Here is a 13,328-nt window from a genome sequence, read left to right as displayed (position 1 = left end):
CGAGTTTTGTGAAAACTTTGAGTTGTTTAACCCTGAAAAGAGTCTACTGTAACTCCAAGGTTTCCGTTGCGGAAACAGAGGTAACGAAACCTTTTGTTAAGTTTCCATGGTAACTTACTCGGTGAAACTAACTTGCTCGCTAGCAGGTTTTCCATGCCATACTCTGCGTTTCCACCTATCCCCTCCCACTTTCTGAGCTTGCTAGCGTTACAGTGCGTTCACACTGCAGTGACGGGAATCGCTTGCCATCGATAAGCGCAGCTAGTTCTGGCAGGGCAATCGGGCAGCGCGCGTTATCGGGGACGTAAGGCGTCTTACTCCACCTTCCTTACTCCACCCACTACCACACCCATGTAGCAGCGCATATCCATTGGGCCACGTCCGATAAGGCGTCTTTAAAAGACGCGCGGATATGCACACACTCACCCCGGTCGTTGTATGATCAGTGCTGCTGCCCATGCTGTTTCTGGTCTCGCTTCTCTTGGCTGTCTTATTTTTCGGTTTTGCCATGGGCGACTTCTCTGATTCGGAGCCGACCCGTTTGTTGGGGGTGTTCGGTGGAGGTTCCGATCGATCACCCGGAGGTGCACCCTCCGTGGACCTCGGCGACAACGGGAATGGCCAAGTTCGACGCAGCTCGCCTCTGGCCCAGAGATCGGCTACCATCACCGATTGGCCAGTCCATCGTATCCTCGACTCCCTGTACGACCGGGGTGTGTCTCCTCCCAGGGGATGTAATCACGAGGAACTGTTCGATTTTTTCATGGAGTGCGGCAGTATCGCTCCTCCCGCTCCCCCAAGTGCTCCGGCAGGGAAAGGCAAGGGGAAACGGGGCACCTCTTCCCAACCGGCATCCGGGAAAAGGGCTCGAGTCCGGGGGAGGAGCCCGGCCCCGGTGGCGTCCACCTCTAGTTCGGACCCGGTGCTGGCGGCCCTGTTGGACATCAAAGTTTCTCTGGCTGACATGGGAGCTTGTGTCGTTGCGTTGGAGGGCAGGTCGGCGACGGCGTTGGCTCCGCAGTTTCCTGGGTCCGGAAGCACTCCTGCGGCCTTGGACTTCGCAGCAAATCCTAGGTGGACTCTGGCTTCCGCCCTACCAGCGGCCGCTTCTGGGGCGCCGTTCCTGTCTCCCGCGGCCGGCATTTCCGCCCATCTGAGGAGCCAAATTCTAGCAGGTACCGACGTCAATCTGTTTAAGATACTGCTATGCTCTGCGGATCCGGTGGACAGGCGGGTAGTCGAGTGCGGGGAAGTGTCCGTGCTCCTCAAGGGGTGTGATCCCAGGATGTCCAAAAACCTGACTCTGCCCGAGTTCTACGTGGCTTTCGGCGTATACCGCGACACGCTCTGCGAGGTTTACCCTGAGCGCCGCGTGGAGTTCGATAACTACCTGGCATTGATTTCGGATTTAGCAATGCGCTATGGCGGCACTCTCTTCTATGAGTACCACAAATGCTTTTCTGCCAAGGCGGCATTATACATCACAAAGTTCAACGTCCGTGTGGATTGGTCGGTGCTCGACCTCGATCTGGTCAGCAGGGTGTTCACCGGGCATGTGTCGATGTGTTGTTCCGTGTGCGGTTCGTTGGCCCACACAGTGAATCTTCGCCCGAGGACTGCATTTGCACCGCCGATCAAAGCAGAGGGGTCGGCCTGCGGTGCATCCACCTCGGGCGGTCAAGCCGGTCGGAGGAAGTTGCGGGGATGCTCATCCCCGATCTGTGTGCCCTTGTCGGGCCCGCCCTGCTCCGAAGGGGAAATGATTAAACATCCGTCAACCCCAGTCAACGTATCGAGACTTTCTGCCGCGTTGGGGAGTCATCCCAATCGCTGTTTTGTGTCATATTTACTCGATGGTTTGGTGCACGGGTTTCTTGCTGGTCTTTGTTATCTGCCTGACGTGAGTCATGAGTGCCCCAATTTACAAACGGCGATCAAAGAGCCGGCGGTCGTCGAAAAGCTCCTCGAGAAGGAAGTGGCTAAAGGGTTTATGATCGGACCTTTCCTCGCGCCCCCTTTTGCCCCGTACCGAGTAAGCCCCATAGGCGTCGCAACGCGCAAGTATTCTGGCAAGAAACGCCTCATCATTGACCTGTCTGCCCCTCACGATGGCGTCGTGCCCAGCATTAACAGTTTGATTCCCCGGGAGCCGTTTTCGCTGTACTACGCAAGCGTCGATAATGCCATTAGCATGATAAAAACCGCTGGCAGGGGCGCGTGGCTAGGGAAAGCCGACATCACCGACGCGTTTAAGGTCATGCCTCTTCACCCCTCTCAGTGGCATTTATTCGGCGTTAGGTGGGGCAGCAAGCTGTACTTCTCTGTCAGGTTGGCGTTCGGCTGCCGCAGCAGCCCACGTATTTTTGACTCACTGTCGGAGGCGCTGTGCTGGATCCTGGTGAATGTCCACAGGTTGCCGTTCGTTTTGCACCTTCTGGACGATTTTTTGGTGGTGGATTTTCCGTCGTCTCCACCCGCCCGCTGTATCTCGGTGTTGAGGGACACGTTTGGAGACATGGGTGTTCCGCTGTCCGCGGAGAAAACCGTAGGCCCGTTTACCTCCTTGGAATTCCTCGGTATCAACCTAGATAGCGGTTCCATGCAGGCGTCGTTACCCGCGGAAAAACTGGAGCGCGTTCGAAGCGTCCTGAAGGCCGCTTCGGGCGCTGCTTGGATGGCTAAACGTGAACTGCTTTCGTTGCTGGGCCATCTGAATTTTGCAATGCGCATCATACCCCAGGGCCGCGCGTTCGTGTCCCGTCTGTTGGACTTGGCTAAAAGCGTGCCTCATCTCCAAGACTGCGTGGTGTTGGACGACGGGTGCCGATCGGATTTGCGTTTTTGGAGCGTGCTGTGCGAGCATTGGAACGGTATCAGTTTTTTCTATCACGATTCCGTGGAATCGTCCGTCGCTCTCGATTTTTACACCGACGCAGCTCCCTCGGTTGGGTTCGGGGGGTTTCACGGTAACGAGTGGTTCTCCGGAGCATGGCCCGCGGAGATAGTCTCTCTGGCTCCGGAGAATTACTCCACGGCTCTACACGAATTGTATCCAATTGTGATTGCTTGTCTGTTGTGGGGGCATTTATGGTGTAGGAAGAAAGTAACCGTGTTTTGTGACAACGAAGCTACAGTGTACATCATCAACAAAGGGAGGTCTTCGGTGCCTTTCATTAATCGCTTAGTCAGACGGCTAACGTGGACAAGCGTGCTTGGTAATTTCATATTGCGAGCCACATTCATTCCAGGCCTGGAGAACAGAAGCGCTGACGCTCTGTCTCGTTTCAATTTTCAGGAGTTCCGAATGCTGCGCCCTCACGCGTTACCGGACGGGTTGGCGTGTCCGCCATTCCCCCTGACGGTGCTAGATTAGGGCCGGGTGCGCTTCACATGTATGTTGTATCGGCTGGTGAATACATGAGGAAGGGTATCGCCCCATCCACATTAAAATCCTACGACAGGGCATGGATTCGATTCTCTGGTTTCTGTGCCGCATTCGGCGTGAGCCCTAGGCCTGTGAACATGTCTGTTTTGTGTGCCTTCATAGTTCATTGCTTCGAATCACAGAAGCTGCATCCCTCCTCCATTAAAGCACTGGTGTCGGGCATTCAATTTAATGTACGTTGTTCGGAGCCCTCAGCATGCAGCCTGCTCGGCAACCCAAGTATCCGCCTGCTGATGAACGGGCTGAGGAAGCAGCGTCCGGAGACCAAAGATAAACGCTTACCAATCACCTTACCCCTCTTGCACACGCTGGTGTCCAATTTGAGACAAGGGTGCTTCGGGCCCTACGTCGACACGCTTCTTGAGTCAGTATTTTTCACGGCCTTCTATGGGTTTCTGCGGTGTGGGGAATTCACCTCTAGATGTGCCACTTTCGATCCATGTCATGACCTAACCTTATCTGATGTTTCTGTGGCAAGCGACATGTTTACAGTTGTTCTAAAACATTCTAAGACAGATGTTGCATGTAGAGGTACCCCAATCGTGATTGCTCGGACTAATTGTGTTTTTTGTCCACTCTCCTCCATGTCCCGGTATCTGCTATGTCGCCCACGGGCGACGCCATCCGAGCCCTTGTTCGTCACCGACGAAGGCAAGGCCATGACGAGATCCTGCGCAACGACTCCGCGTACTGTGTGTTCGCTGTGGGCTGGCCCCGGAGCTGTACACAGCACACTGCTTCCGGATCGGGGCAGCCACCTGGGCTTCATCCAAAGTGCCTACAGCCACTCTGAAAATGATGGGGCGTTGGTCTTCATCGGCATACGAGCGCTATGTACGCCCCAATGCCTTGGACATCCTCGGAGCCCAGAGGTCTATGAGTTTTGTATGAACGGAGCTTGCGGCCATGTGGTCAAGTGTAATTTCTGCATTAATAAATGGATGGCAGTACAGATGGTGGCTGGGTCGGCTTGTTAACCCATAGCAGTAGAATATCTCTTTAGATCTCGGTTCGGGCGTGGTGATCCGCAGACGTGCTCTGATCTGGTAGCTACCAATCAGAATCCATAGTGTCTGAATCGAGATATCTCTAGAGATACCCTGGACTCCAGGGAATGGCGGGTGCTCTGCCGACACATTTGTTTATTCATTCTCACATAGGGATATTGATGGCACTACATGCGCCTCGCGTACATCTTTGGGGTTGCCGACGGGCGCTAGAGGAATGGGTCTCTAGAGACAGCTGTAACTCTGCCCTGTATGGATGAGAGGTTACCGGATCACAAACATTGTAGAACGTCTCCGTAGATCTTGGCTCAGCACTGGTGATCCGCAGACGTGCTCTGATTCGGTAGCAATCGATCAGAATCCAGCGTCCAAGTCAAGATATCTGCGGAGACACCCTGGATACCGGCCAGGGAACAGCGGGTGCTCTGCTGACACTAGTCATTCTCACTAGATAAGCATATCTTCGTGTTCCGGCGTACATGCTGCCTTTGTGTACATCCTGATGGGTTCGCTGACGGGCGCAAAGAGGGGCAGCTCTCTGGAAGTAGCTATCTGCCCGATGTCGGATGAGAAGGGTACCGGGGAGATGGTCGGTGTATTTGGCTTGTCACGGGTTCACCTTCCGTCCAGCACTGGGTCTGGACGGGATGTGCGCGTGGGACGGCTCGGTAAACCGCACATCAGATGGTATGTAACGCGATGGATATGCACACATAGTCTTAGTCATCGATTAATGCTAGCATGACCCCCGCATCCAGAAAACGTTGTTTTCGCCACTAGTATGTACGTAGTGGGATGTCAGGGGGTCCTCCTGTGGCTCAGGAGCAGTGGCGCTCCGCTCTACACATAGTCGGCATGGCGGAGTGGTGGCGTGTGTTGGGGGATTATATCTCTATTGCTCCCTGCCTCATATGTCATGTATGTATGTGTTGCATCGAGGAGGCAGGGAGTGCTTCCCTTAGATCATCCACTCCGCCAAAGTCAAATCTACATGTCCATGTCATGTAACAATAAATGCTCAAATCTAATACGTGATTGTCTTGACTGAAATAAGCGCAGCTAGTTCTGGCAGGGCAATCGGGCAGCGCGCGTTATCGGGGACGTAAGGCGTCTTACTCCACCTTCCTTACTCCACCCACTACCACACCCATGTAGCAGCGCATATCCATTGGGCCACGTCCGATAAGGCGTCTTTAAAAGACGCGCGGATATGCACACTCACCCCGGTCGTTGTATGATCAGTGCTGCTGCCACCCTCCACCGTCCCCTTCTCCCCCATGCTGTCTGTGTATCTATCCAACAGGGGGATTATATCTCTATTGCTCCCTGCCTCATATGTCATGTATGTATGTGTTGCATCGAGGAGGCAGGGAGTGCTTCCCTTAGATCATCCACTCCGCCAAAGTCAAATCTACATGTCCATGTCATGTAACAATGCTCAAATCTAATACGTGATTGTCTTGACTGAACTTGCCTTCCCACAGTTCACCACGCTCAGGGGCGTTTCAAACAGATACATATAGAATGTAGTTCTCTAAAGTCACTATTGTAGTTGTCATGGCCAAGTGTGCAGACTTGGGTTTACGTAGTTGCAACATCGATCAAATACAACTTGTATAAAACATTCAAAACTGTTTAATAGACATACACGTTGACATGTGTGAAAAACGTTTTACTATATTCCTCAGTCTCTGCTAATCTGTCGATACGATAGGGAGTTCCAGCCGGGCTAGCTAGCTAGTTACCACAGAACGAAGTTACGTAGTGTGACTAAACTGAATTTGAAAGTACAAGCACCCACAACTTCGGCAAACCTTGCGCCATGCATTGTTTTTTAAAAATTATTATCTCTGCACAAATACAGCTATGTATCTTACAGGACTGGGTAAGCAGCCACACAAACGATTAGTTTCTCCTCCACCTTGAAACCTAGAAAGCTAGAAATGTTTGCCATGGTTGTTACGTTACGAGAAACAAGAAAACACTCCAATTGGACATCGCTAGCGAAAATCGCTCCTCATTTGCATAAAGTTGAGAAATTCTCAACTCTATCGCGTCGCTACCCACAATGCACCACGCAAGCGATTCGCCTGGCTCCATAGAAAATGAATGGAAAACATGTTGTCGCTCGCATCGCGTCGCTGCAGTGTGAACTAGTGATGTGTCGTTCGTGAACGATTCGTTCATTTTGAACGAATCCTTATAAGGACTCGGGAGTAACGAGTCCTCTCAACGAGTGATTCGTTCATTTCCCGACTCGGTCTTTCTACGAGTCTTTGGATCATTTTTCACGTGACCTGCATAGGCTCTGTAGCTAGAGGAAACGAACGATTCGTTCCTTTCCCGACTCGGTCTTTCTACGAGTCTTTGGATCATTTTTCACGTGACCTGCATAGGCTCTGTAGCTAGAGGAAACGAACGATTCGTTCCTTTCCCGACTCGGTCTTTCTACGAGTCTTTGGATCATTTTTCACGTGACCCGCATTGTATTTTTTAGTAGAGGAAACAGTTTCCTTATTCCCTTTCGCGTGGCCGCTGTTTTAGTAAGACGTGAATGAATGATATTCGCTCAAGTCATCATACTGACTGGTTTTGTTATTTTCACTTTACATTTACACTTACAGTTTAGTGCAGTGTAATTGTTTGACGTGATAATTAAATGCTAGTGTGATAATACATGACCAAATCATACAACCTCATGATACATTATTTTAATGCAGGAATTTATTTTGAAATAGTATTTGCTGGTGCACATGTCATGCACTAACCTACAGTGGACGTATAGGGGCTATACGTCCTTTGCAGTGGACGTATAGCCCCCAACCCCCCCCCCCCCCCCCCCCCCCCCCCTCCCCCCCCCCTGAAATGAACAAATGACTCGAAAAAAGATTCGTTCATTTTACTGAACGAGATTCAAAGAACCGAATCAGCAAAAAGAACCGAACTTCCCATCACTAGTGTGAACGCACTGTTAGAGGACATGGGATATCCTTTCCTGGTTCAGCCGAGCGATCTCGAACAAAATTCAATTTGCTTAGTTATACGCTGGGAGACGATTTTAAGACTGCGATTTGATGTGCTTTAATTCCCTGATGAATGCCTAAGTTAATGTTACCGTTTCCCATCACAATCTGTAATTTATTTTAGGAACATTCTATGCCCCTTGGGCCTTTATCGCTAATATTACACTCAGAACTGACCAAATGCTTTTTGGCACTGAAATAAAGACAAATAATTGGGGTGTGCTTGCCTTCGGCGAGCACAAACCATTGTTATCTCACATATATATTTGGGGTGTGCTTGCCTTCGGCGAGCACAAACCATTGTTATCTCACATATATATTATTGGGTGTGTTTGCCTTCGGCAAGGGCACAACCATTGTTATCTCACATATATATATATATATATTATATTTTTTTTGCTCCAATAAGGCTTAGTCAATATTTGGACTACATAGACAACGGCTGTGTCAAAATGTTTGTCTTGGTCTAGATTGAGTTGCTTTCATTTGGAATTAAGTTCCGTTGCACAGTTTAGGAGGTTACAACGTTTTTGTGGCAACAAAGTGCCTTTAGTCGACAAAGGGTAATCTGTGCTAGCTACGTCACCACGTCAACACACGTGAGCAACGACGCATGGATACAACGTGATAAGAGACGTTCTAGCACGCAAAGTGGAGCTTGGATTACGAGTGAAAAATACCACCCCAAATAAATCCCAACCATTTAGCTTTGTTGAGAAAGCGAACCATTTGCCTTTGTTGAGAAAGCGATTTGGAGTGGAACTGCCATCTCGGATTTCTGAGTTAGGTCGTGAAAGTCTTTGTAATTTGAGCGAGTGCGGGTCGCCCGTGAGACCGCCCAGTCTTTTAGGCGGCAGCCATGCTAGAAAGCATATTAGTAGTATTTTCGTTGGTAATTTTATAGAAAGAGGGACATTTTATGACGATATGACTATTGTGAAGACAGCCAGGTGGTGAGAATTTAATGTAGGTTGCTGTAAAAACGTAGATTTGTTTGCTACGTGAGGGCCCCGTCAGCCTCCATTGACGATTGCGGCAGCAACAACAGTGTTGTCAATGACTGCACACTCGTCGACAACAGTGTTGTCGATCTGCGTCTGATGAGTATTTTCTTAATTTCGTACCAGGGTCAATTCTACATCCAAATGGAGAGCAGTGTTTTCAAGATATGGCGATTGTGAAGACAGCCAGCGGGTCAGCATATTTTTTTTATTTGTGTAAAACTTGGAATTTGAGTGAGACTGCGTCTTGTTTTGACGTTAGCCTCTGAGTCACAGACTCGGCTTGCCCACTGCATGGCAGTGTGTAGCATATCTATGGTGTGTAGTTGTAGGTTACAGTACTGTCTTCAATGCCACAGCTATGGCTAAACTTTATTAGCTCTATGTCTTATTACACGGCTGTTCTTAATGCTGTAGAATGCTCCATTCACTTGAATGGGGCTTCCCAACGTTCTGCGGTGAACAATTTTCTCATATTAGACCGTTGCTGTGCATATTTGACCACTGTCAAGGGAAGTGGCCTTTTTGCCTCGGATTCACGTCTTTCGTAGCACTCCGCAAGTAGTCTGGTAACTTTTCAACCCCAGCGTACTCTGTTGCTTAGCGACATCAGCTGATTTGAAGCCTAAAGAATGTTCAAAGCAGGGCTCGACATTAAGGCTTGTGCGCTTGTCCGGGACAAGTGGATATTTTGTAGTAGCCTGGCTGCCAGCCCAACTTCTCCCCGCCACACAAAAATTTGATGGACAGATGATCAACAGTAACGTAATCACCCACGACACAAAAGAGCACTTAACTTGAATTCGTTTTGAACAAACATGGCTACAGCTGGAGATCTGGGATGTTATGATTCTGCCATCGAGTATGTTTTAGAAGACCTCGACAGCGCATTAATTTTGAAAGAGGAACAGAGAGACGCAATCAAGGCATTTGTCGATGGAAAATATGTTTTTGCCGTCCTTCCTACGGGATTCGGAAAACGTTTAATTTATCAGCTGGCCCCGATGGTCGCGAAGAAGATGGGACACAATGAAACCCAGTGGCCATTGTGGTTTCTCCTTTTCTTTTGTGGAGTTGTAATCCTAAACGGAGAACTTGTTCGTATATGTATTGCCCTTTATTGTTTCGCTCAAAAAGGTTGACCGTGTGAACAAGTACTCCCCCTACCCTTAAATTAATTTTACAACACAGGCAAAAATCGTTTGTATTCATTCTTCAAGCATACTTCAAGTCTGCTTGCAGTTTAGTCAGTAAAGATTTAGCTGCCTCTCAGTTGTTGTCAACAGAACCAAACTATGAGGCGCTTGACATACGTCACATACTCTGTTGCTCTGATTGGTTGTAGATCTATCCAATTGAGCGAAGAGGCATTTGTTTTCCAGGCTCGTTTGAAACAGGCCCCGTAGTCAAAGCCCAACGGAGAGTTCTCAGACTCATTCTGACTAGAATTATGAGTATGACAACGTCAGGCTAATTTTGTAGGGCAAGTGGAAGAGAACTTTACTTGTCCCACTGGACAAGTTAAAACTCAAACAAAATAACATGCTATGTTACTTCACGTTATGTTCCAATTATTACGTCTATTTTACCGATTTCATTTGACCTTATTCTGCATTAGCAAAACACAAAATAAGTGGCTTCGTCCCAAGATCTCTACAGACCGTGCAGCTAATTTAATGCTAAACACTTGAACGGGGGCTTATTACTTGAAAGAGGAATTATTTACTGGGTCATCTCAGTTACACTATCAGGGCTTTAAAAAACTGTGACTTGCTCAAGTAGGCAAATGGCTAGTAGAACATAATATTTCATAATACATTCAGTAAATCAAGCAACGCTGTAAGACCCAGTGAAATGTTATACAGCTAACGTTAGCTAGCATCGCCACGACATTGGCTAACTCTACTTCGGTAGGCTATCCTCAGTATTTGCAAGCTATTTAAACTTATACTGTATCTGAAATAAGACAAATAGCCCCAAGACAAGCTTTCACAGGTGTTCGTGTGTCTATGTTGCTTCACTCCGTGGGCCTGCACCTTGTCCATTACTGTTTACATTGTTAGCAGGACTACTTGGTTGGCTGCCTTCTCAGCGTGAGAGCCTGTGAGCAGGGGTGATTCTAGGATCAGACCTCTAGGTGTGCTCAGCCCCCAATTAGAATGTGACATGAATACAGTGCCTTGCAAAAGTGCTAAACCCCCTTGCTAACATAAATCCCTAATTTCACTTGATAACAATTAATAGATTTATGTATTATTATTCAAAATATTGAATGAATGAAAAAACTAAGGATGTCCCTTTCTCATGAACTACCAGCATCAAATGATAATAAAGAATAATATATTTTTGTATATATATATTTTTTTGGGGTGCTTGAGCCGTGTAATAAGCGGGATAATGTATAGAACGCCGGTCATTATCGGGGAAATAAGCCCCTTCATGGCGAAACAAAACTGGCGAAAAGTCCGCATCGCGTCGTGCCTAACAACTCCCCTTACCTGTTCTAAAATCAGCACAAACCACGGCCTCTCGAGGCTTATTGCTTAATTATCCCTTACAAAAGAAACGTTCTAATTTCCTGCGCTTTCAAATAATCAGTGGGGTGTGGATACCAACGGCAGCTAGCTTGCCTATAGCAAACTGCTTTTGAATTAGCCATGTCCCCCTAAATTAATATTGAACTTATTTACTTTTTGGGGGACTTTTTTTTCAGTTAGCAGACGGTACTATTTGAATCGCAATTCCATCTGAAATACTGCCAGTGACAACGTTGTAACGGTGCGTTCACACTGCAGCGGGGCGGGCAGAGCGGGGCGTTGTCTTCCAATTCATTTTCAATGTAACCAGGCGTTGACGCCCGCGTAGGGCATTGTGGGAAGGCGAGCGGGGCGTCGACGCTCGCATAGGGTATTGTGGGAAGGCGAGCGGGGCGGCAAAAGTTGGATTTTTCTCAACCTTATGTAAATGAGGAGCGTAAAAACGCCAGCGATGGCCAATCAGGTTGGTTTTTTGTAACGTAGCAACTGTTGGTCATGGTAAACATTTCTAGGTTTAACAATTTCAAGATGGAAGAGCAACTCATCGTATGTGTGTCTTCATACCCAGTATTGTATGATACGTCTATGTTCGATTACAGAGACATAAACAAAAAAAATGATGCCTGGTGCAGGGTTGCTGAGGTTGTCGGCGTCCCTGGTGTGTTGTATTTTGTACGTTAATTCAGTTTCTTCACATTACGTAACTTTCTTCTGTGCTAGCTGCATAGTCTAGCTAGCTCACCTGGCACACGATTGACATTCAACGCTGAAATGCTGGCTGGCAGCCACTCGCTATCCATACAGTGAATGTGTAGTGGCAAGTCATAATCTAGCAATTGATTTGCAGAGATTTCGAATAATATAATAAAAGGTTACACATGGCAACGTTTATGTCTGCTGCAACTGAAGCAAGCAAGCACACCCTACAATTTCCCCAGAAATTGTACCCTCTCTAGTTATTAATATTATTGTGAGAATGCTGTTTCAGCATTCCAAGTATTGTTCTTTGAATCTTTAATAAACTTATTATTCTTCAATTTCTTCCGTGGCACCTTTCAGCGCCTTCAAATCTTCAGCTATTAAAACCGTTCAACAATCAAAAAATTCAGCAGTTTCATGCCATGGGGGCCATGACTTTTCAGCTTTGTACCTCGTATGCTTGAATTAATATCGGGCTTCGGGCTTCAAGACCGGCCACTCCACAGAGACTGCCCTCCTTTCAGTCACCACTGCCCTCCAGTCTGCCAGAGCGGCTTTGAGGTCATCCGTCATCATTCTGCTGGACTTTTCTGCAGCGTTTGACACGGTTAACCACCAGATCCTGCTCTACAGACTTTCTGAGATGGGCATCACTGGCACTGCACTCCAGTGGATCTCATCCTACCTCTCGGAAACATCCTACCAGGTCTCCTGGGGAGGCAAACTGTCAGACCCCCACCAGCTCTCCACCCACAGGAATCCGTCCTTGGACCCCTCCTCTTCTCCCTGTACACCACCTCACTTGGACCAATCATCACCTCCCATGGCTTCTCCTACCACTGCTACACCGACGACACCCAGCTGTACCTGTCGCTCCCCCCGACCGATCCGGGAATCTCAGCTAGGATTGAGGCCTGCCTCGCAGACATCTCCGCCTGGATGACCGAGCACCACCTCCAGCTGAACTTTGCCAAAACAGAACTTCTCACCATCCCAGCCAAACCCTCCATCTCCCACGACCTCTCAATCACCCTGGGATCTGCGACAGTGACCCCCTCATCCTCTGCCAGGAACCATGGATGACAAGCTCTCCCTCACGGCCCACATTGCTGCGGTCTCCCGGTCGTGTAGATTCACCCTCTACACCATTCGGAAGATCAGGAGATACCTGTCTGAGCACTCCACCCAGCTGCTTGTCCAAGCACTTGTCCTCTCCAAGTTGGACTACTGCAACTCGCTGCTCGCCCGGTTCCCAGTATGCGCAACTCGCCCTCTTCAGAGGATTCAGAACGCAGCGGCCCGCCTGGTCTACAATCTACCCAGACGCTCCCACGTTACCCCGCTCCTCATCTCCCTCCACTGGCTACCCATCACGGCCCGCATGAGATTCAAGACCCTGGTACTGACCTTCCGAGCAGTGAACAGGACTGCACTCGACTACATCAAGTCTCTCCTGCAGCCTTACACCCCGAGCCGTCACCTACGGTCTTCTTCAGACAACCGCCTGGTGGTCCCACCACTCAAGACTGCCAGGTCCCAACACAAGCTCTTCTCCTGCCTGGCCCCCCAGTGGTGGAATCAACTCCCCACCTCCATCAGAGACACAGACTGTCTCT

At 48.8% G+C, this 13,328-nt stretch overlaps 1 protein-coding gene across 1 annotated transcript; it reads left to right on the top strand.

Moving 5' to 3' along the window:
* The first annotated feature begins 508 nt into the window (after window positions 1-508).
* On the top strand, window positions 509-3,373 carry LOC124485715. Its single transcript, XM_047047471.1, has one exon. It carries the CDS (start codon window positions 509-511, stop codon window positions 3,371-3,373), a length of 2,865 nt encoding a protein of 954 aa, XP_046903427.1.
* Window positions 3,374-13,328: the final 9,955 nt, after the last annotated feature.

The sequence above is a fragment of the Hypomesus transpacificus genome, chromosome 23 (assembly GCF_021917145.1).
Source record: "Hypomesus transpacificus isolate Combined female chromosome 23, fHypTra1, whole genome shotgun sequence".
NCBI lineage: Eukaryota > Metazoa > Chordata > Actinopteri > Osmeriformes > Osmeridae > Hypomesus > Hypomesus transpacificus.
Note: the sequence above shows the minus strand (reverse complement) of the source record. Positions and strands in the feature narration are given on the sequence as shown.

Coding starts and splice junctions, on each gene's coding strand:
- LOC124485715 (XM_047047471.1), top strand. CDS start 509: ATGGGCGACTTCTCTGATTCGGAGCCGACCCGTTTGTTGGGGGTGTTC.